Raw genomic sequence first — 23001 nt, forward strand, 5'->3', positions numbered from 1 at the left:
TTAGTGCGAGCTTTCTTTTTCATCGGGGAAGATGACTTCCAACAAACCGGTAGACAAGCCGGTAGACAAGTCGGCAGACAAGCTAGCCGATAATCTGAAGGATTTGGTCATCTGCGCCAGTGGCACAATCCCTGGATATCAACATGGTATGTTGTTCCTCGAATCAAGGCGAAGCCACACACACACACACACACAGAGAGAGAGAGAGAGAGAGAGAGAGAGAAGCAGTTCCTAGATATCATTTGATGAATGACACCCCGTTATCTAGGAGAAATCAAGCGGATGGTCGAAAAATGTGGTGCGAAATTTGCATCGATGAATATCAGCGAATGTACTCATATCGTAACAACCGAGGCAAGCGCCAAGAAAAACTTGAAAAAGAGTTAGCATCGAGTTTCGCATCCCCGGTATAAGCTTCAACTAATAGGGCGATTTCGTTTCAGTCAATCGAGCCCGTGAACTAGAAAGCTGCGAGATTGTGAACATCGACTGGCTGATCAAGAAGATCAAGAAGCATATCCCAGAGGATGAGCAGATAAAGATATTCAAGCGCGAGAAAGATGAAGATGTTAAACCTAAAGGGGGAAAACGTCAGCGAGACCCTTCTGACAACGAAGGAAACACTTCCAAGAAAACGAAGGATGAAGAACGGATCAACCTCAAGAGGCTGATCGATTTGGTTGACGATAAATACCCAAAATCGGGTTAGTGACTCGATATGTAACATTCTCTTTTCCAAGACTTGAATGTCTAACACTTTTGTTCTTAGATGGTACGGTTTCCGTTTACCAGGACGACGCGGGATTGATATGGGATGCCACGTTGGTCAAACTTGATGTGAAAAAACAAGTCGAGGTGTTACGAATTCAACTTGTCCGTCATCACAAGTTACAAATGTTCCACACATGGGACTCGCAATACCCATTTGGATCACCTAAAAAATCAGATATAAAGGAAATTCTCGGAACCCTCAACTCGGCCAAGAGTACGTTTACGGAGGAGTTCAAGTCATTCAGTGGTCTAGCCTGGAAAGATCGACATGCTCCTCCCCCTTCGAAGGGTAAAGGCTGGTTCTTTCTTGAGATGCATCACAGGGAGGCTCCCATCATCACCAGCAAGATCAGCCCGTTACCGGTAGGTGTTGAAAATGTATTGAAACTCATCTTCACATCAGGAAGCTTGAAGCAATACGTCACGTGCTTAAACAATCTCGGGCGCAGTGTTTTTCCTGGAGCTAAAATGGAAAAGAAAAAGCTTCTGCTTGGGACTGCAGTTTTGGGCAAACTGATGGAGCTCACCAATCCTCAGCTGGCACTTGGGGACCATTCCAAGGCGAAGAAGAGATTGTGCGAGATCTACAAAAGCTTGATTCTCACAAATGGGACTCTTTCAGACACCAATGACACTGTCAGACAGGAACTGGAATCCCTTGATCTCTTACTCAAATTGCACGATGCGAGCGAGATTCTGGGGAAAAAATCCCAGTCTTCCTCATTGGCCATGGGCCGAATATCCCAAGTACTGGGTCTCGCAAGAATGACTCCAGGTATATATTTCTTTGGTGTCTCCCTATTGTAAATTCTTGAGTGGTTTGTAAAGGCATAAAACCCCGAAGCTAACCCTTGTCTCTTATTAACAGTGGAGGTAATCTCGACAGAGTTCAAGATGCTCCGAGAGTTTATTGAAAAATCTTCTAGTCCAGGCCACCCATATCAATTCAAGGCAAGCTACGTTTAAATTATATTGGCAAAAGCCTGGTCTAACGCTTTCACATTTCTAGGAGATAATGGGTATATTCCGTCTCGAACGTCCCGGGGAAGCAGAGCGTTTTACCCAATGGGAAAAGGAAAACCTTGCTAATGTCGGAGACCGGCGACTACTGTGGCATGGCTCAGTATCTAGCAACTTTGCAGGGATCTTGAGTCAAGGGCTCCGTGGCGATGGAATTGTCAGTGCCAATGGGAAGCAATTCGTTCGTGGGGTATTCTTTGCCGACATATCCACCAAGTCGGCAGGATACTGCCAAGAGAAAGGAGAAGCCTTGATGTTACTATGTGAAGTCGAGCTGGGTAAACTCTCGGCTTTCTCAGATCAATTTATTGGCAGAACTGTCCATCAGAAATGGCGCGATGCTGGATATATTCACCCATCTTTCAAGGGGACCAAGGTGCCAGATGTTCATGCCGGAACAAAGGCTTCAGCCAGCTACCCCGGTCTTTACCACTCTGAGTATGTGGCGAGAATCCCAGCACAGATTCGCCAACGGTATTTGTTCCACGTCAACATTGTTTGAGATATCAAGGACTTCGTGTGAAGAGGGTTGAGAGGGTTTGGTTTGGGAACTACAGAATGTTGAACTTTTGCTATCGGAATGCGTTGAAATTTATATTAGTGCAATAAAATGCTGGTTACTCCCTATGAAATTGCATAGTGTATAAGTATGTGTGTTGATGGCGATAGAAATATAGTACGGAAATTTTATGGTACCATTTAGTGGTATACGTCGAATACCATGGTTGAATATATGGTAGAAATACATGGGCCATGTCGCAGTCTAGCTGAGACCCACAATCAGCTCGTTATGCGATACATTGTTCTCAGTGCCTAACCCATTCATATCCTCGAAACATATCCCAATGCCCCCAACTGAGTCTGCTATGCTTAAGAGGAGGCCCCAAAGCGGTATTGTTTGTTATCTCCAGCACACCCTTCTCCCCCTCCACTGACCTATCCTGACCACTGAATCTTATTTGTTATTTAGGATGCCACATATTCCGTCGACGGCACCAAAAATGTGATGAGACAAAATTATCATGTTTCAACTGTCGCTTGCGCGGGGTCGAATGCAGAGGGTATAAATTTACAGCTCAGAGTGACCAAAGGCCAAATGATGCCAAAAATGAGGTCCTGGAGTCGTTAAGGGGCAATAGATTCCTGTTGAGAATCCCTCGGGCATGCCACCAGAGACCGATCCTCGGGATTTGGCGTCCCCTTTGAGGCCCACGGATGAACCCGAACCTGTACCTGATATGTCATTTCTCGAAGCATTCACTGAAGAAAGTCCCGGTCCTAATCGAAATCTTCGAGAATGTTTGGTATGGTGGACATGATGTACGTCATCTATGTAGATGAGATATATTGAATCTGAATCTTGGCAAAGTATACTATAAAATCATGGGCCTTTGTTGCGGTGATCAGGAGAATCAAGTATGTATCATATTCAAAGTAGTCATGGAGGTTCGCGCCGCGTGGGTTCGGCCCGAGCCGTGCCGTTGTGTTGCCCGATTGGACGAGCGGCTCAGAAAGTCGGGTCCCTGTCCCCGCCAAGAAATGCAGTTGTGAGTTAGCGTGAGCTTCGGACATGCTCCTCCGTGTCTGAATACTCATCATGCAAGTGCGGTGTCTACCATCATACAATGTGACAACCCCAATGTCATCCTCCTGGTCGTCTCCAAGCCTGGTCGCAGTGCCTTTGATCCTAGCAGAATAGGGAGCATAGTGATGGAGGATGGCGACAAGTGACTCTCAAGCTGTGGTCTTGTCTGATGGCAAAGATTGTTTTGTGGGGACTCGAGCATTGCGCAATGATATTATAGGTTCTTTGCTTTGTCCTGGGAGACATTCAGAATCGTCGCCGTAGTCCGGTTCGACCCGAACGAGAGCCCTCTTCGGGGGAAGTGTGTGGGTGTCTTATGGTGTACTTGATTCAAGGTACAATTGATGGATTGAGCAGTCACACGCGTTTTGTGCCTTGTTGAAAGCCACACAAATCAGGTGGTAGATGGCAAGCGTCTCCGAGTGGATATGGGACTTCCTCATCAATCAGTCCACGTCAGCGGAATCGCGGCGTGGGTATTGGGGAAAGTAAAGTCCGTTAAATTAGGCGGATAGGATCTATCAAGTATTAGCCTCTTGTTGACGAGATGAACGGGTCAGGCTCTTGGTGCGAGTCAAGCATATCGACAACATTTATCTGAGGCACCAGGTAGAACATTGAAATTTGAAACCGACTAACCAAGGCAGTCAAGTAATTATCGGGACCGAACTATATTGTTCCAAGGTTAGATATAGACTACGTAAGCTCTGAATGAGGCCCCGGGGGTCACAAGGAGGACAGTACCAATGCACCTTCCCGATCAGGTAGGTGCCTTCCCTTTTCGGTCAAAACTCGCTTACTGCGCGCAGGTTCAATGTTTGCATTATAGTTCTTTCCTATTTGGTCTATTTTGTCAAAACTCGCTTACTGCGCGCAGGTTCAATGTTTGCATTATAGTCATTGGGAAGGTATAAATACCCCTTCCCCCCAATTTCTCTCTCTTCTTCTTTCTTCCTTCTCCACACCACTCCGGGTCCACATCGTGGTTCCTGTTGAGTACACTTCAATTTTTTTTTTCACCTTTGGTTCTGGCTTCAGGTCTCTATTCAACATATTGATGCTGTTGTCAAGTGATCGGTTTATCCTGATGACTCTGGCGGGTCTCTGTAGGCGGCCCTCGTCAGGCTGCGAATGGCACGAAGCATGTCTGGGAGGTAACAGGTGTAGGTTCTCCGGAGCTGAGGCACTCCTATGCACCGCTGCGGAAACAGACTGTACTGGCTTGGGTGCTCCCGTTGTCCGCCAGGAGCCGAACCAAAGGATCTTCAAACTAGGAAGGGGCTCTGTTCTCATCTCCTTCGACAATAATTTTTGGAACCTTTATGACAGAGATAGCTCTCTGTTGTCCGAAGATCTTTCTGAGGACGCCTTTTTTTTCTCAAAGGTTCCTTCCTATTGATGGTCCTATTCTGTTGTCATTGTGTCTTGTTGTCTCTTTCTCTTGCTGTCTCTTGTTGTCTTGTTGTATCTTGTCTCGTTCTCTTGTTATCTATTTCTCTTGTTGTCTCTTGTTGTCTTTCTCTTAATGTCTCTTGTTGTTTCTTGTTGTCTCTTTCTCTTGTTGTCTCTTGTTGTCTCTTATTGTTTCTTGTTGTCTCTTTCTCTTGTTATCTCTTGTTTTTATGTCCACCTTGTTGTTGTCTTGTTTCTATGTCCACTTTGTTGGTGTCTCGATGTACGTACTTCAATTATTCAACCTCGGCAATGAAGACACAAACTTCAACGTCATAATAATTTTATGATTAAACATGGGTTTATATATGAGTAGACAGTAACAATATGAGCATATAAAATATTGAACATTTTTCCTGATTCCTACATCGTACTCTCCCTAAATCATTTCCTACAAAATCCACAATCCCTTTGCACTGAATCATCCACGGCTCGATTCATTCTTCCGCCTTACTCTTCGCGTCTGTGTCCGAGTTTAAATCTGCTTGACCTGGATGGTTCTGGTCAGGTAAAGCAAACATATTCACATCAATTATTAGAACGACACACTGATCGTATACAGATGATCATATACCAACATTTGAAAGTTTCAAGAATCCTCAGTTCTGAAGGGCTACTTTGGCTCTTATCCATTTGTCAACGTGCACCACGAAGGCAGCAACCCCGGCAAGCGTTCTCGAGGTGATGAGGTGTTTGCCCATGATTCACCACCCTCGTTCTCAATCGATTTCACATCGTAAGTGACTTTCCTCGGAGTCTGAGGCCATCTCCTACGCACTCACCATTGGTATCCCCCAGCATGGCTCTTTCTTTGTACGATCCTCAGAATTTGAGACTTTTCTATACATTTTTACTAACAGAAAGTCATAGCCAACAATGTCTCCCGCAGAGCGGGTGAAAAACATTGGTACCATCGAATACTCAGAATTCACCAGCTCCCTCAAGAACTTCGCGTCGAATATGGCGAGATGCTATGGATTAGCGATACCGGATTCTTCCTTCAATCTTTACAGTTCTGACCCAGCATTCGAACAATCACGAGAGGTGATCGATGAGTTCGCGGCCGATCGAGCCAACTCGGTCACTGGTCACCCGAAACTCGCCCCTGAATAGAAACAGATTCGCCTCTCCGTCGTCAAGTGTGCACTGGAAGATGCTGTCAAGTGGAGTCCTGCCCTTGATAATTCCCGGAAACATGTGGTGGGAAAACACAACGTTGACACATCCGCACACTCTGGTGGGTTGTCAGACTCATGCGCACCAGATGCGCAGACATGCCTAACAACTAACAAAAGCACAGCCCTTCTTTGCCAACAACATCAAGGAAAGCCCCCGTTACATCTACACCACCCCACAGTCCTCGAGAGCTGCCTCGCGCACTATCGGTATGTCACCTCATTCCGTCAATAGGAATAAACGAACTCACAACTACTTACGCTGGTGGAACCATCGAGGAATGGATACAATGATACCTGGGTACACAGCGAGATACTGTTTAAGAGCCAGCTTTCTGGTTGTATTCTCGAGGATCGACGTGTTGCTAGAATGGGTTACAAGGCCATAGAGCGGTATCTCGTTCCTCGGAATGAGACTTGCAAAAAGGGGAAATTGAGGAGACTGCATTGGAAACCGACCCATGAATGAGGAAGAAACCTAAATCTAAATTTGCCAACTCAATTCTCAGTGTTAAACCTTCTGCAGTTTTTCTATTTTTGTTCGAGTACCCGTATAAGCAACCATACGCATGGTTGTTGCATAGCACTTTTCCTATTAGTAAAATAAAATGATAGAGTGATAGAAAAATCTGATTGTTATTCGATGAAAATGGCAGGCAATTATCGTTTCCATGAGTGACAGTTGCAGTACATCACCAGAGACCCAGATGTAAAAGACCACTACGACAGCCCTTCTGCCATACTTTCAGAATCCGTATCCTGTCACCTAGAAGGGTCCCATGGCCAGTAAATGCAGGTTCCGGAATGAGAGTGAACCCGTTTGCATAAGAGGCTGCTTTGCACAAGTCATCGCTAGCGTTGTAAAGCTTCCACAGCCACGGTTTCATGCTCTCATTTTCCTTGCACAATTGGCATGTTTGGCCGCCAGTTTGGACATGGAAGTAGTAAAGTTTCCATGGATATTTTAAGCCAATTGTTGGGCTATCATATTTTATGATCAGGGTTGGGTCCTTGGTTTCTCGTTTCTCGTTTCCTGAAGGGCTGGGTAAAAGACAAGGTGGGTGTCGAGGATGAACAGTGCTTGACTGTGATAAGATCCCAAATTAGCAAGTGTCAATAATCAAACAATGAATGGTATTGACTGGACAAATTCACCCACTTAACGTGCGGCCTCCTCATTCCTTCGATAGAACTGTTCTCCACCCTCGGTCCAGCGTTGATCAGGAAGACCCCATGTAGATTGATATCCGCACATAAAGTCTAGCTTGAAGCACCACCGCAGTTGGTCGAACAGCGGGCACTGCATCTCGGAAGTGATGTCGTATGTCACCAGCTGTCCGGTCTTGCCCGGGTGCAGTCTGGGCTGTTGAGGAGGAGCAAATGACCACGGTCTTGCGAGCCAGCCAAAACGGCGTGGAAAGGCCATGGTATTTGTTGTAACTCGTTAAGGGTAGAAAGGTTCGTGGTCTATGATATTCAAGGTTAGCAGGTTCTCATATGGAGATGCTTGTCAAGGTACAACACTTCAGAAGTCTGAGTCTAGTTCAATAGAGAAAGGGGCTGGCCGATAAATGTATTGTGGACACTCACTGTAATGTAAGAGAGATACGAGAGATCAGGGGTTTGTGGATATGTCAGTTTGTTGTGGCAATGGAAATTTAAAAGACAATTGTAGGGGACAGGAACTTGACATGAAGAATGGGAGCACACATGCAGATTTTGACGTGTATTTAAGGAGGCACCGTCGAACGCCTTGTGTTTATCTCAGGCCAAGGTTGTTTACACAGTTTAAGTCAAACTACAAGTCCATAGCTTACTGCAAAAGCAACAAAAACACAGTGCGTATTGAATAAATTTTATCAAGTTCTATTGTAGTTCTAGACAATGAGGACTTGCTTGGTTTCACCATAAAGGCTACTCATCCTGAACACCGCGTAAAGGTGCAAGTCTTGTTCAGGTGCCGCACACAGGACCCGTGCAGCTGGGTATGGAAAGGGACAACAGAGAGTGAGAAACACAAAAGATTGACTGAAAGAGCAAGAATAGGAGATAAGAAGAGAGCCCCTTGGTTCGGCTCCTGGCGGACAACGGGAGCACCCAAGCCAGTACAGTCTGTTTCCGCAGCGGTGCATAGGAGTGCCTCAGCTCCGGAGAACCTACACCTGTTACCTCCCAGACATGCTTCGTGCCATTCGCAGCCTAACGAGGGCCGCCTACAGAGACCCGCCAGAGTCATCAGGATAAACCGATCACTTGACAACAGCATCAATATGTTGAATAGAGACCTGAAGCCAGAACCAAAGGTGAAACAAAAAATTGAAGGGTACTCAACAGGAACCACGATGTGCAATGTGGACCCGGAGTGGGGTGAAGAAGGAAGAAAGAAGAAGAGAGAAGTTGGGGGGAGGGGGTATTTATACCTTCCCAATGGGTATAATGCAAACATTGAATCTGTGCTCAGTAAGCGAGTTTTGACAAAATAGACCAAATAGGAAAGAAGTATAATGCAAACATTGAACCTGCGCGTAGTAAGCGAGTTTTGACCGAAAAGGGAAGGCACCTGGCACCTGATCCTGGGGGCTGGTTACCTATTTAGGTATGTACCCAGGTACTTCAAATTGGCGAGATGCCGTATCTACATGATTGCTCACCATGTCTCCCCGGGCCATTAATATGTACCTCCGTTGTCTCACTATTTCATACATGTGAGTCGTTGAGAATAGTTTCTACTTTTCAAATATCATCGAGTAGCCACTGATACCAGTTTCACTTCGACTTCGTCCAAGTGTCAAGAGTTCCCCTGTAGGCGAAGCTTGATTCTCATCACGTCCGAATCAGACTCCAACACGACTGGCTTCTTGATTGATTATGCCTGGCTTAGAATGTGTGTCGGTTTTATATGAAGGTAGGCTGTCTGTATATGATAGTAATAGAGAAGTAGAGGCACAATATGAATCAAGTTGTGACCACTCCGAATATGGTAGCTCAGTGGTTCTCGTTGTCCCAGGACTCCTCCATATCCCTTGGTAATCAATGCCCTAGAGATCGCAGTCAACTCCATTCTATTCTTTCTCGACAAGTAGATATGGTCATATTTCGACCAATGGTTTGGTCCTCATAATGCAGTACAAGGAACTCCTGCCCAAGTGCTGAATATTGATTTTATAATCAAACCCGATGCAAGACTGTCAGGGCAGCGTTCTCCCAATAGCCCCTTCAAAGCACTACTTCCTTTACAAATAGGCCTACAGTGGAGCATTTGGGTCGATCTCTCCCGAAGTTCCAGCTCATTGCCCTACCAATTTTAGGTATTGTATATGAGACTTATTTATTGGGAATTATATAGAAGATGTCCTAGTGAGCTGTCTTCTTGGCGTTTATTAGAAAAAGGTAACCGAAGACTTCTATTATAAGAACACTCTACTTATATTTGATGGCCTTTCGCTTACCTACGCGTGGCCAAGAATGGCAAAATTCCGCACAACCAGAGCTTCCTCTTTAGACGACCAGTTTTAACCACACTCATTCCTAGATTCCTAAAGTAGAACTATCGCTAACTCTTCCTTACTCCGGTAGCATAACCTTGGAGTATACGAGTCTTGATTCCGGTTCATCTTATGAACCGCCGTTATGTCTACCGGATTCTCTAAAAGTAGCAGCTTACCGAGTGCCTACAAGATCTTAGACTAGCTGTATAACCTCGGCTATACAGCGTCGCTCGTAGTCGCCAGACTTATTAGGCTCCGGATCGAACCAAGCAATTAGCCGCAAATAGGGCTTCAGCCTAGTTACATCCTCCCTATCCACCCAACGAGCAGGTTATCCACGGGACGCGGGAAATAATCAAGGCAACTAGGCCCGATATCACAATACGTAATTTTGTACCTAACGATACTTACTCGGATTATAGTCTAGCGGTATATTAGATGATTGCTATCCAAATATAATGCTCTATCGTCGAAGTAGAGACAATCCCTAACAACCGATTACCTCAAAAGATTTAGTCCGTTTACTTAACGCGTAAATGGCTAAAAACATTAACCGATGCATACCTCTTAGCAGTTATAGGGAATACGCCGTTTAAACTCACTTATATTGAATATGGCTATATTATGATTGGAAAAGGAACCATATCGGGGCAGTAGAAAGAAGTCTCCCGTAAAGCGTAGGTATTCTCCTTAGACCGATCACGTCTTGTTCGACGGAAAGGCTCCGGAAGGATAGAATTCAGAGAGGACCTGTCTGCCAATCGATTCTATCACTGACCGATCGTGTAGAGTAGGACTCGCCCGCTCATCCACTTGACCCAATAGCCACGCCACAAAGAGCTGTTGCTATTTCTAGGGAGCCGCAGGTCTGCGCATCATCTGCATCTAGTTCTTACCACCGTGTGAGCGCTGCTTGCCAGTCGTTGCAAGGCCCATGGCAGCAGACTAAACGCGCAGGACGCACCAACAAGGGGACAAAGACTCCTTCATTTTCTCTAGTCCGTATGCCGCTCGTGCTATAGAGATAAACCCCTATTTTCTTGTCCTTCCATCTTAACACCTCTGCCAATCGATCATGAAAACAGCAGGTTATTTTTGTTTTCCTTGATCCTGGTCCTGGACTGGACCTCTTTCAGCAGCACAGACTGGGCTACTATTTTCTTGATTTCTTGACGCAGGGTAAACACCCAAGTACACTCACTAATCACTGACCCCAGTTCGCCACGTCAAGAGAGAAAACCAGGCGCTACTTAAAGCCTGGACCCTAGACCGTTCAGCCACTCGTACTTTGTCACATTGGGGCGGCTTCAGCTCAGACATCTTGGTAACAGGACCAGCTAAAAGCAGTGGTCACCTCCTCGCTCTGAGAATTTGCCTACCTGCAGCCAATGGTCGGCGGCTCCGGATATGGCGCCGCAATGGACGCGCCTTTGGGTCGTGGTATCTGCGTCTTCTAGACAGGGTTCCCCGCTCGGTCGTGTCTGGAAGCCACGATTGGATCTTAAAAAGATTCACCTTGCCCTCTAAGACACCGGACAAATTAAGATGGGGTCACATAATAAACCTCAATAGCCAATTTATTTTCGTCACAGCAGCGTCGTCATTTATTCACAGCAAATATCGCTCGAGCCTCTAGAGAAACGCTCAGTTATCTTTTTCTTTACAGATAGTTCTCTTCGACTCCAGAGCATCAAGAGCACGGAAAGCACTCCTCGACTGTTGATATATTGTTTCAAAGGCTTCTTCAAGCGACAAAGGTCAATTATACCGCTCTGATATGGCATAAATCACTAAGATGAATTACAGATGTGTACTTGGATGCAGATTGTCCACAATGGTTGTCGGGGATGTTTCGGGCGTATCTACAAAACCCAACCTTGTTCAGTTGGTAATTGTCAGACTACCACACAAAGCCCTCGACAGGAAACCACCTTTGATTACCAAAATACGAAATGCGCTACCCATTCGTTGGAAACGCCACCTAGCAGCCAAGAGGAGTACCCCTAAACGTAGGTTCTCTCTTCCCTAATGAGCAAAGGACTTCGGTGTATTATTCCTCAAATAGGACCATAAATCGAACTCGACATGCTAATCTATAACAGGTTAGTCAGATATGATAGAAAATGGGGATACAGGACAAAGGGGATTATAAGATCATTATGTTTCATTTATCAGATGTGTTGTTTCCGATTTCTACCACAATCACCATGTTCATCAATGGCGACTTAGGGAGCTTCGGAGAATCGTATGCAAGGTTATATGAGGTCAGTCTCGTTGTGAATAAAATGACGAAAATTCGAAAATTCAAACGATTCGGATTGTAGTATAGGGTTTGCCCGCGGCTGTAGTGGAAATGTTAGGACGACCGAAGCTGCGTACAACCCGTCCATCCGGAAGATGATGCATTAATCCCAAAATCCTCATCGCATTTGTGGCTCTTTAGGCTGGCACCGACCTTTCGGACAAGAATGCCTCGAGCATATAGAAAGGATGGTTGAGAATCTCTCGTTACGGATGTATTTTATATATTCGAAATCGATCCGGTTGACAGAACCATACTTGCGCATGGACGTCGGTGGTGGGGAATGCAAAATACTCTCATTTTGAGCAAAAAGACCATGGTGGCCAAATACGGCAGGTAAACAAACAAGAAGCAGCTTTTGTCATTGCAGATTGACTAAAAATATCCAGAGAGAAAAAATTGAGCAAAGTTGGAAGAGAGTTCTCGGCGGCGGCTTCAAATTGTTTAGCCGATTTTAAAGCGATTGCCTCTAAGTGAATCAACTACTCGATATGAACTTAGATCTTTCCGACCATAACCTAGCCATCTCAAGCAGAAATGCGGAGACAACACCTTAAGAAATATCAGGCCCGTAGACCACGGGGAGAGTCGTACACACGAGGTCTGGTGTGGTCGTCAAATAAAGGTAGTGGCTTTTTCCCATGCATGTCGTGCATTTCCGCAAGAGTCTCTGCTAGCTTTTGGTCCTGACGCCCATGTCTGAAAATTTTGGGCGCTCTGGATAGCCGAAGAATGTAGACAGGGACCTTGGTTAGACACTTATGAGCAGAATCATAGTCATATCCGACATTGTTGATGTCGAGGACAAAAAAGGAACGGCGCCCTTCAAACTTGTTTACAGCAATCCAGCGAGTTTCAGCGTCTGGGCGGCAAGTAGCAACGGCACTTTTGACTTCTTCGATAATCGTTTCGATTGATTCCAGAAACTCGGAATGATCAAGAATGCTATTAGGTGTGTCGCCAACGATCCTAATTGGTGGAATTGGTGTCGAAGATCCATATGAATTCAGGAAGTCCCTTATAACCCCATGAATCTGCCTAATGATTGAAGCACGATACTCCATGTCAATTGACAATTTTTGGTACTGATATTAAGCTGAGCGAGGCGGTATTGGAATCAAGCAGATGAATAAAGTGTCGAGAGTGTGTTATTGCAAGATAAATTGGATACCAACAAATGTGAAGGTTTCGAATGAATCCAGGGGCAGGGGGACGTACAAAAGGATCAGAGTTAATAGTACCAAAAGACTGTAGTTAACTATCACATGATATGAGGTTGGTTATATAAGCGTCACACCACGTGATCAGGACCAGTGCAGTGTGCAGTGGGGGTCAGATGATTGCCCAGGCAGCAAGGCCTTCCGGTTTAACTAACTAGTTACATGTCAAATAGAGAACTTGGACCTTGGAAGACACAGACACCATGCAGTTTACGGAATGAAAGGAATCTTTTACAGGATAAAGATTTACTAGGAAGAACGGATGATTTGGAGGTCTGTATGATCTCTATGCTTACTAACTAACCTGTTGGTTTGGTTTTCGTCGCTCTGTGCCAGGCATTATCCGGTACATATGTACATAGGGAATGGTGTCTTCGGACTGAACGTTTAAGATTGCTGTCACGAAGATAGATGGAGGGATAATAGATGGAGGAATAGATGGAGGAATAGATGGAGGAATAGATGGAGGAATAGATGGAGGAATAGATGGAGGGATAGATGGAGGGATAGATGGAGGGATAGATCAATGGCGGGCGTCAAAAGTGGATTTCGCACTCGGGGAAAGCTGGGCATTGCGAGTGCCAATTTTTGCTCACATGTTTCGGATGAAACTCTCACTCACTTCAGTCCCATTTAATGCGAAGGAGATGTCAGAAGAAATCTTGACGGGAGAGATTTTCGCTGGGCTGCAAGAGCGTGCCACAACCTCGCATTCGATAGCCTGGTTGGGGGTAGGCACCCTTTATCGCTTTGACGTGGATTCCAGGCAGACAGCTTCTATTGTAGTCTCAACGTTTCCCGAAACGAGCTCTTGGAGCAAATTGATGAGTTAAGTCGCGTTGGTGTATGCGTCAGTCACTGGGTGTACCGAAGCAAACATTATTTCCGATGCCTTGTTCATCCACGAAAGCTCATCATACAAGGGCCACCGCTATGAAGCATTTGCGAGAACAATAAATCATAAAAGATCCACCAAGTTTGGAATAATCTCCTTCCAAGAAACACATATCAGAGTTATCTCAACAAAAAGGTCTTTCTAATATCCTCCTTTCCAAAATTAATAAAGCTCCGTTTACTATGGACCTATCATCACAAAATTACTTCTGAATGCAGAACAAACTATAATAGGGTAAGCACTTTCCAACAGCCGGCTAGTTTCCCTCGACTCCTCCACCAGCATCTTGTCCTGTGACCAAATCCGATCCTTTAGCAATAAGGGAGACAACGGGCGAGGCAAAAGTGTCGCAAGCTAATCCAGTCTGGTGAGGAGTACAGGGAGACAGATATCAAGTGCTTCCATCTACAGCTCTAGAGAATTCATTTTAGTATTACAGTATGTTGTCAGAAAGTCGCCCTTACTATTTGATTGTCAATATATGGTATCATAGTGGTGGCCGGTTCAGCACAATAATGCCAGTGGACAGAAAATCATGTATCAACAAAATTACGCCCAATTGTTCTGTAAGGAGAATTTGGTTGCATTTTTGAATCTCGACTGAAGATAACTCTTTGGTGCCCAACGCGGGGCATCTGCCGCCCGCGTCCGCGTATAAATCACGTGATCACATCCCACATCGGTTTCCTCAGTTCCATGATCACCGGCTTTTTCCGCGCCCCCTCCTCTCCGCGACGACCATGACTGACTCACCGGACCGGGCAATCAATGCGAACCTGGTGATATGATTATTTGGGAAACAACGGTGAACATTTCAACGCTGCAATTTCTCTCCTTGCTCGCAGCTCATGCTGAACTTAGCGCAACTAGCACGATCTGCTCTTCATTCGCCTCGCACGGAGTGCCTTGGGGGAGCTTTTTCTGTGGCTCAACATTGTTTCATCGTATAAGAGCAACACTTTGATCATTCACACGTTAATTTTGGGGAAATACCTGATTATTTCAAAAGGATAAATGGTTAGTCCCATATATATGGTATCTTACGCAGAGTAATAATTCCCCAGGCTTTCGAAGAAAAACCGCTCGATTCCGCCATAGATTTCAGCGACGTGCCTGAGAACCGTGTGACAATGATTGTTGGAAAAGGCCAGACAGTGTACTGGCAGGGGAGTAATGTCACTGTTTATGAGTTTGACGAGGAAGGAAAGGAACAGACAAGGAAACTCGTTGGCATGCCAAATGGACAAGGGGTTGCTCAACATGGGGTAAAGCTTTACGTTACAAAGGGGAAAGTCAAAGAGTGAGATGTTTAATGGGTCAAATTGTGATATGTTTGCATTCTAGGTATATAGCTTTTTTTGTATTTCTAACCCTCGAACCAGTCCAAGCGATAGGTTAACGATGGCGCCCTTCTCTGTGACTATCATCGAAACACATTCAGTAGCCAGTTTCCCTTCTTCTAACTCTCTCAGGCGAATACGGCTCTCTTTAATTGCCAGTTGTATCTCAGAACCGAACACCATGGCAATAGCTTCATTTTCCACGCCTTTCAAAGTAGCTTCGGAGTTGGGAATAGTCAGGGTTGTTCCTCTTTCGAAGCCAACATGTAGAGTTTTCCCAACCCATTTCACAGTCGCACTGAACAAAGCCATTGCGAGAGGTTGCACCCGTGATTCACAGACCTCAAGACTGAGTAGACAATCAACTGGTCCACCCCAGGGAGGAAATACTGTTGTCACCGATGCTTTCGAATATTTCTTCCCATTTGCTTGAAATAAAGTTGTTCTGATAGCGCCACAAATTAATCCGCTGAAAACAGTAGCAATCCCCGCAAGAGAGGCATGCTCAAAAATCTCCTGTGTGTTTGTAATATCATCTTGTCCGTCGTTCTGTGGGAGGCGTGACACTGTCGTGAAGTATTGATCTGCGTAGCAGTCTGGGACAGATGCTGTTGAACCCAATTAGGAGGTATAATAAACAAGCAGAGTGTTGAACTAACGATAAATCCTTGCAATTTCTCTATTTTCCATGATATGATAGTCATCATCAAGGGGGCACCCAGACTCTGAGTTCACTGATTCCCCGATTGAAGCAATTGAACGGTCGGCCTCGGCATTGTTGATAAGTAAGGGTCGAGGGGTGGTGGTCCTACTCGAATTCGAGCATGGCGAAGACTCGTGATCGTCACTTCGAATGATTTGTTTTTCTTTGGTTAGTTGCTCTGAGTCTCGTCAGTCACTCTTCCTAAGCAAGCGAGGAAATCTAAGAGGTCAATGCTTACCATTCAAGGGGCCATCTACTTGTGTATCACCCGAGGGAAACGACAAATTTTTGATCAATGGCTGGTGTTTCATCTCGCCCAGCTTACAGAGGAGCGCATCACGGTGGCCATTACTCATGTCTCTGATATGGTCATGACCGAGCGCGACGGCGCACAAGCGTACGCCTTGAGGGCCGCATTTTTCATTCACCCGGAGAAGAAAGAGTCGATACTTCCGATGACTGGTAGATTGTGGTGGATGATTCAGCAAAAAAAATGCCTTGGAAACACGGCTGGAGTCTTTCTTTCCTAGATACTCGCCAGTGCCAAGACTGTAGGCGGCGCTCTCTACTTTATCCCAGGCTTGTGCAATGGTAAGTGGTTTGCGAGGGAGCCTTTGTCTGGCAGGCCGGACCATGATAGGAGAAATGGATAATAGAGGGATAGATGGAGGGATAAGATGGAGGGATAGAATGAGGGATAGATGGAGGGATAGATGGAGGGATAAGATGGAGGAATAGATGGAGAAATAGATGGAGGGATGGATGGAGGGATAGATGGAGGGATGGATGGAGGGATGGATGGAGGGATGGATGGAGGGAAATGACGGAGCTAAATAGTGGGGAGAGTTAAGAATGGGTGACATAATACAAGGATAACGTACGGAGTATCTCACATGACAATAATTTCAGGAGGCGCCTTTATCAATCGACTTCAACATATTCTGGTATTAACTGTCTCTACAACCAGCTTCAAAGTGAGTGCAGGGACATCTCTACATCCTATTTCCTTAACCGGAACGCCTATTATGGAGGAAGGAGATACTTGGATGAACCTTTTTTTCTCTGGCAGTCGTCCAGACATACTGAAAACAAGCGAACTTGAGGGCCAAAAATTCCGACCTTTCTGTGTTGAAGACGACAATTGGGAACTAGGAGCCAAGGCCGACAAATCAAGACCATCGGATGCGAACACTATACAGGTGTTTTGGCTTCGCATCAGGGGACACAGAAAATATATCGCCAAAGTCGTAGGTGGAGACAATCATTATATGCGTGCTCCGATTAATTATTTACTAGTTTCCTTGCTATTCTAAGCAAGATGCTAAGATACGGCTTCATCGTGTTGGAGTACCACTGACTCCCGAAACGATAAACGATGCTGTGTACGAGTTCGATAGATTCTATCGGGAGGCTCGGGCATACAGCCATATTGACCTATGCTGTCCTACGAGTGAAAGAATCTATTTCCCACAATTCCACGGAGTGATCACCGACATACCAAAATCTCGATTTTCTTCTGGGTATTACCATGAACGAGCGGTTGTGGTAGAGGCAATAAAACCGGACTTATGTTCTCGACGTGTTCTTAGTGAGGTTGTCAATTCCCAGTCTGAAAGCTTCTTAACTATCCTAAGAACGCTCTCTGAAAGGTTTTGTACCACTCCTGGAGTGATTCTTCTAAGCCCATTCGAGCAAGAGTGGTATCATTCTTTACTAAAAGACCGACTTCGTCGCCTGGATGCTTTACATCGAATTGGCATAACCCATGGCGACATCCGCGATCACCACTTTCGACTCCCCGATGACATCTACGATACGGTTCTATATGACTTCTCAGAATCGTACACTTTCTCTATAAAGCAGCCTTTTCGGGTAAATGGCGGGAGACCTCGACCGTTAAGCCTTATATCAGAGGGTGAACGCGAACGTGTCCTTTTGCAGATCCTCGATCGGTAAGAAAGGAGACTTCGTCATTCGTATCGTCGCTAACATACTTTCAGAGCCACCTCGCGAGATCTTCGTTCCCATCTCATACATTTCAACAGTAAAGCTTCGGTTGCCGGCATCGACTCTAAACACACTTCTTCTGTTGACAACGCACTCTGGCAATCTCTAGATAAAGAGGAGGAATTGTTAGAATTAATCATGCTGAAAGTCTCCTATCACCCAGATGGTAGGTTTTGTTGATCCGTTCGAAGATATTAGATGTTGATTGCTGACTATGCTAGCCTTTTCGATGCCGACCTTGAACTCCATTTTTCCTTTTCTGGAAGCTGTCTGCCCAAACTCTGACCTCTGCTGGCATATTCGTCGAGGCAGGCTTTTATGTCATTACGAGTCAGTTTGGGCAGTCTTTTGTGAAGATAAAGCCCATCCCGAATTACTCACTTTTGATTGTGAGCCGCAATTTGGAAGAATGGAGAAAATGAAGGACTCTCGGTTTATACTTTGCTTAGTACCACATTCGTGGGGGATTGCGTCATTGAAGACGGAATCTGATTTTGCCGGACTTGATAACCTACGAAAATTTTGCTCAAGTTTTGTTTCAGCAAAAAGTCCCGGAGAAATCTTTAGTCGAGCCGAATTTGGGAAGGGGAATCTAGAGCAGCGGAGGATATGGAATCTTGAATAATAATGACTTTGCCCTTTATCATGACGAGGCAGGAAGTTTCAGATAATTGCCCATTAGATCCGGTTAGACACAAACGCCGTTTCGACGGTAAGAGGCAATCATCCAAGTACGATTTCAGATTGACTTACCTCGACGGAACAGAGCAAAATTACGATCAAGTCGCTCATTTCCTGATTAATCTTGCTTCATGATGTCCACGAAAGAAAAAAGCAATAATCTAAGCACAAGAAAAGAGCAAGCACATAGACACTGAGTAAATTGTATCAAGTACAAACAAACAATTGGTACATCTTGAAATGTAGCCTTTGCAGCAAGGTGTTTAGCCTCAATCATCCTACCTTATACTATCAAGCTGCTATCTAGGAAGTTGTTCAATGCCATTGCATCTATTGCCTTGACAAAGTTCTAGAGTCAGTGGAGCTTCGCGGGGAATATTCATATGCAAGTTAGAACCATATATTAAAGATATAGTAGTAGCGAAAACAAGATTAAAGGTAGGAAATAAGAATGCGGCTTTATGTATAACATAGAATAATGTGGCGGAAATCCACGTATGGCTAGCGTATGGGAAGATATCATACTGCCCAGGTGGTAAAGCTTTCTAGCTAAGCAAGACAAAATACAGATCCCATAATAAACAATCTGTGCGGAACAACTACTGAGCAAAATCAATACAATATTGGTCTCAAGGTTCTCCGGTATGAAGACATTGTAAGCCTAATTTTCTAACATGATTTTAACTGAAAGCCAACATGATGTAGAGTCAGGACATGTAGGAGAATGAGAATTGACAATTTAGATAATAACACCATAGAATTTGCATCGAGCCTGGAAGTAAAGTGTTTCGATCATGCGTAGCTGAGTTCCACAGACTGTGTTGAACGGAGGAATCACGATGACTGGATTCTGTCGCATCATCCTATGTTGAATAGTACGTAGACCTCGTTGCAAGGAAATCAGCGGGGTGGAGCCGAGCACGCATACGGCGGAGCTCCGTGGAATTTGTAGATTTTGTCCCCAATCACCCTCCAATTGGATTTTGAATCATTAATGACCCATTGGCCGTTATTGTCTTTGTAGGAGTAAGCAGTGCGATCTTGGTTGAATACGACAGTGGTGTTGTAGTATTTGGCTGCCGATTCGTTGCTCGTTTGTGGTGTGCTGACGACAGTGCTCGCTGTTGGTATAGGGTTCCGTGGCTGTGAACTCGGCATGGTTGATGGAAGACGCTGAGTAACAGATGACACTTCGGATGCCAAAGAGGGGTAATCGGTTTTGAGATTATTCCCATACTTATCTGCTAAACGAACAAGGCAATACAATGCCATTTTGATCGTAAGGCCACTTGTAGCGCTCTAAGGAATTTTCCTGTATTCCACCAGCCCAATACTAGCTTTGAACCAAGACTCGTCAATAGATATGTCCGTCAATTGCTTCGAAATCGTGGAAGACGATGTTACCCGTTGATGTGAGGGTGGTAGGCGAGTGCGTTGAGGTCTGGGTGATGTTCGAACGTGGGATGGTGGCAAATGAAGCCGTATTACCACGAGCTCCTGGTCGCTGATAATATACATATATCGACATTTGTAAACAGCGCCGTAATATTGGACTTGCTCAAGAGGTCTCACCAGGTCGATCGATGGTGAATCTTCATAGGGCCTGTTTCCCACGCTCTGGATAACATTAAAGGTATTAGTTGATGTCCAGTTGAATTTCGTGTCACCAAGAACAATAGCTTTAGACCTTCCTACCCCATCCTTCCCAGCACCCCAGTCAGGGACGCATCCTGGGTGCTGCGTAACTCTTCCGCCAGACGTAATGAATGAATCGGAAGGAAGCACTGCCGATATAGGACCCATAATGGACATGCATATGAGGTCAGAAAGGCCACGTTCGTCAAATATCTTGTTGTAGCCTCCAATTTCACAGCTCCCGGTAGTGTCAAACGGAGATACATGACGGCTCAACTCATCCCGGAACAGTAGTTGGAGGGTGTTGTAGTTGAAATCGGTCCATTCTCTTATGCCGTCAATTGGGTCCCACTCATCATTAAAGGTGAAGCTCGGTGCTGGTCTTACGAACGCGAGGACAGTTGGATTGCGTGTCGTCAGGTAGCTAAGAAGGGTTTCGGCCATGTCGAGGAATCTCTTGGGAGAGCGCAAAACGAAAGTCTGATATGATGAATATTGCTTGGGGCAAAGTAGGCTATTTATGAATTGATAACTGGCTGTGTGATACCGCTATTCGCTTAGTGCAGACTACGCAAGATTCTCTATTTTTATCTAATGGCTAACGATGATGTCCAGTGATGGTAAGAGAGAGTATAAGATGGGGTACAAGCACACAATGGAGGGATAGATAGAGGGATAGATAGAGGGATAGATGGAGGAATAGATGGAGGAATAGATGGAGGAATAGATGGAGGAATATATGGAGGAATAGATGGAGGAATAGGTGGAGGAATAGATGGAGGAATAGATGGAGGGATAGGTGGAGGAATAGATGGAGGAATAGGTGGAGGGATAGATGGAGGGATAGATGGAGGGATAGATGGAGGGATAGATGGAGGGATAGGTGGAGGGATAGGTGGAGGAATAGGTGGAGGAATAGGTGGAGGGATAGATGGAGGGATAGATGGAGGGATAGATGGAGGGATAGATGGAGGGATAGATGAAGGAATAGGTGGAGGAATAGATGGAGGAATAGATGGAGGGGCAGGCCTACTGTCATGTGGAGTAGTCTATTTGGAAATGGGCGAGCATATTCCCGCGTTTGTGATATGTATAGTCCGGTCACAAACGATATGTAAAAGAACACAAGTGACGGGCTAAGTTCATAGTAGACTAGTCCCCGAAAGTGGCGTTGAGAATGAGCGAAAGAGCGAAAGAGAGAAAGAGCGAAAGAGTGTAAATCTTGTAATACGAGACTTGGCCGTCAAACTTGGTGTATAACAAAAGCCGTTTTAGGCTCACCACTGTATCTCCTGCTGTATCTTGCATAGCAGAAAGGGTCCAACTCGATGACGAATATGTTGTCAGAAAAAGATTCATGCGTCGGTTTGGCTGAAACCAGGAAGTGAATACTCGACTTCCAGGAACGGGACGCTGTTATGTCCACGGTTAGACTCTTTCCTCCCCGCATCAATAAAATCCGATAAGTTTTTGTGCGACTCTTAGTTAAGTCCTATTTACATTCATTCCATTGGTCTGCCCGAGGATACCAAACTGGTGTCAGATGGCGGAAACTGTACAATGACGGTATATTACAGAAATATTTCTGTTTCGGTAAACTCAACAATTACGAGAGTCTGTCTCGCGATGGTGGCTGTGCAGACTGACCAGAAGATCCGTAAATACCTTACGGAGAGAAACACTGACGACATGTATCAAATACGGAACCAAAACACCCCTAATCAAGCTAATTAATGAAATGGTATTATTCAACCACGGTAAAAGCATTCAAATCGTCTCCGCTTATGATCCCAATCTTAACAAATTCCATTGCAAAAAGGCCAAAGCGGGCCTTCAGAGGAAATGGAGTTGCTGAAGGTATGAAATCACGCATTGACCGCTGGTCCAGGAACAATCGTTGCTGGGACTGTCATATAAACCTGACGTGCTCATGGCATGTTATCGACGGCAAAATGCCTGAGAATCCGCCGGCCTGGTGTTTGGGGTTCTAGAACGGAGTCGGTAGGCTGAGGAGCATGGGGAGGGGCCCTTCTACTGTCTTAGATCTAAATCGATCAAGGACCCAGATACCGTGCGTTCGTCCCATTGGAGACGCCTTCCGTACTTCACCCAAACTTTTTACTGGGGACCAGCACTATTCCAAGACGAGGGAATGCTGGGTCCGTCTGACAGTTCAGAGAGGGCGTCTGTAAGTCAGCATGAAAATATACAAACTGAGAAGATGCACGCCAGAAATATCATGTATCTGCTCAATGGAGAAGGAAGAACGGCTCTTTTCCATTTTCATACGCACTCGCACCATATTTCCGCTCCCCCCGGGGGAAAGTGATGCTGCAAGTCTGGGCCCTTTTGGGAACCGGGCTTCATACTGTAAATGCCCGCTATTAAGCTGCCAAGCTCGTGAGCCTCTCGGACCATACTATTGAACCCGTTAGTCAACCTATAATGTGGGAGGGGCAAGCATCCGTAGGACTTACTCGGCTGAAGAACATGAGACTTTAAATGTCTCCCCGGCTGGGAAGAAGAAGAGATGAATATAGGCCTCAAGTACGGATATGGCCCCTCTCAAAATCTCAAGGACTTTTATCCTTGCAAAACATCTCGGGATTTTTGTATCCCTATGGCCTGACCTTCGGCCTCATGAGTGATGCGTTGGAGTGCCAGCCGCCTGTCCTGAATTATATGTTGCCACTTGTTTGTTTCAACAACTGCCAGCAATATTTCATT

General features: G+C 45.4%; 9 protein-coding genes across 9 annotated transcripts; 4 read left to right on the plus strand and 5 right to left on the minus strand.

Moving 5' to 3' along the window:
• Window positions 1-31: 31 nt before the first annotated feature.
• Window positions 32-2293, plus strand: N7516_001496 (putative poly(ADP)-ribose polymerase PARP; the record flags this gene model as incomplete). Its single annotated transcript, XM_057214218.1, has 5 exons — window positions 32-146; window positions 269-382; window positions 444-704; window positions 770-1518; window positions 1781-2293. The coding sequence occupies 5 exons, from the start codon at window positions 32-34 to the stop codon at window positions 2291-2293; spliced, it is 1752 nt and encodes a 583-aa protein (XP_057076101.1).
• Window positions 2294-3231: 938 nt separating this feature from the next.
• Window positions 3232-3522, plus strand: N7516_001497 (uncharacterized protein; the record flags this gene model as incomplete). Its single annotated transcript, XM_057214219.1, has 2 exons — window positions 3232-3338; window positions 3396-3522. The coding sequence occupies 2 exons, from the start codon at window positions 3232-3234 to the stop codon at window positions 3520-3522; spliced, it is 234 nt and encodes a 77-aa protein (XP_057076102.1).
• A 2182-nt stretch (window positions 3523-5704) lies between these two features.
• N7516_001498 (uncharacterized protein) lies at window positions 5705-5941 on the plus strand (the record flags this gene model as incomplete). The annotated part of the gene is made up of 1 exon (XM_057214220.1): window positions 5705-5941. One exon carries the CDS (start codon window positions 5705-5707, stop codon window positions 5939-5941), a length of 237 nt encoding a protein of 78 aa, XP_057076103.1.
• Window positions 5942-6023: 82 nt separating this feature from the next.
• Window positions 6024-6297, plus strand: N7516_001499 (uncharacterized protein; the record flags this gene model as incomplete). The annotated part of the gene is made up of 3 exons (XM_057214221.1): window positions 6024-6065; window positions 6129-6213; window positions 6239-6297. The coding sequence occupies 3 exons, from the start codon at window positions 6024-6026 to the stop codon at window positions 6295-6297; spliced, it is 186 nt and encodes a 61-aa protein (XP_057076104.1).
• An 865-nt stretch (window positions 6298-7162) lies between these two features.
• On the minus strand, window positions 7163-7429 carry N7516_001500 (uncharacterized protein; the record flags this gene model as incomplete). Its single annotated transcript, XM_057214222.1, has 1 exon — window positions 7163-7429. One exon carries the CDS (start codon window positions 7427-7429, stop codon window positions 7163-7165), a length of 267 nt encoding a protein of 88 aa, XP_057076105.1.
• A 4927-nt stretch (window positions 7430-12356) lies between these two features.
• N7516_001501 (uncharacterized protein) lies at window positions 12357-16586 on the minus strand (the record flags this gene model as incomplete). Its single annotated transcript, XM_057214223.1, has 4 exons — window positions 12357-12738; window positions 15280-15856; window positions 15908-16129; window positions 16190-16586. The coding sequence occupies 4 exons, from the start codon at window positions 16584-16586 to the stop codon at window positions 12357-12359; spliced, it is 1578 nt and encodes a 525-aa protein (XP_057076106.1).
• Window positions 16587-17859: 1273 nt separating this feature from the next.
• Window positions 17860-18207, minus strand: N7516_001502 (uncharacterized protein; the record flags this gene model as incomplete). Its single annotated transcript, XM_057214224.1, has 2 exons — window positions 17860-18063; window positions 18172-18207. The coding sequence occupies 2 exons, from the start codon at window positions 18205-18207 to the stop codon at window positions 17860-17862; spliced, it is 240 nt and encodes a 79-aa protein (XP_057076107.1).
• A 1332-nt stretch (window positions 18208-19539) lies between these two features.
• N7516_001503 (uncharacterized protein) lies at window positions 19540-19797 on the minus strand (the record flags this gene model as incomplete). Its single annotated transcript, XM_057214225.1, has 1 exon — window positions 19540-19797. One exon carries the CDS (start codon window positions 19795-19797, stop codon window positions 19540-19542), a length of 258 nt encoding a protein of 85 aa, XP_057076108.1.
• Window positions 19798-19993: 196 nt separating this feature from the next.
• On the minus strand, window positions 19994-20718 carry N7516_001504 (uncharacterized protein; the record flags this gene model as incomplete). Its single annotated transcript, XM_057214226.1, has 2 exons — window positions 19994-20143; window positions 20212-20718. 2 exons carry the CDS (start codon window positions 20716-20718, stop codon window positions 19994-19996), a joined length of 657 nt encoding a protein of 218 aa, XP_057076109.1.
• Between the last annotated feature and the right edge of the window lie 2283 nt (window positions 20719-23001).

Source organism: Penicillium verrucosum (genome assembly GCF_028828655.1).
Source record: "Penicillium verrucosum strain IBT 35672 chromosome Unknown utg000001l_segment0_segment0, whole genome shotgun sequence".
Classification (NCBI taxonomy): domain Eukaryota; kingdom Fungi; phylum Ascomycota; class Eurotiomycetes; order Eurotiales; family Aspergillaceae; genus Penicillium; species Penicillium verrucosum.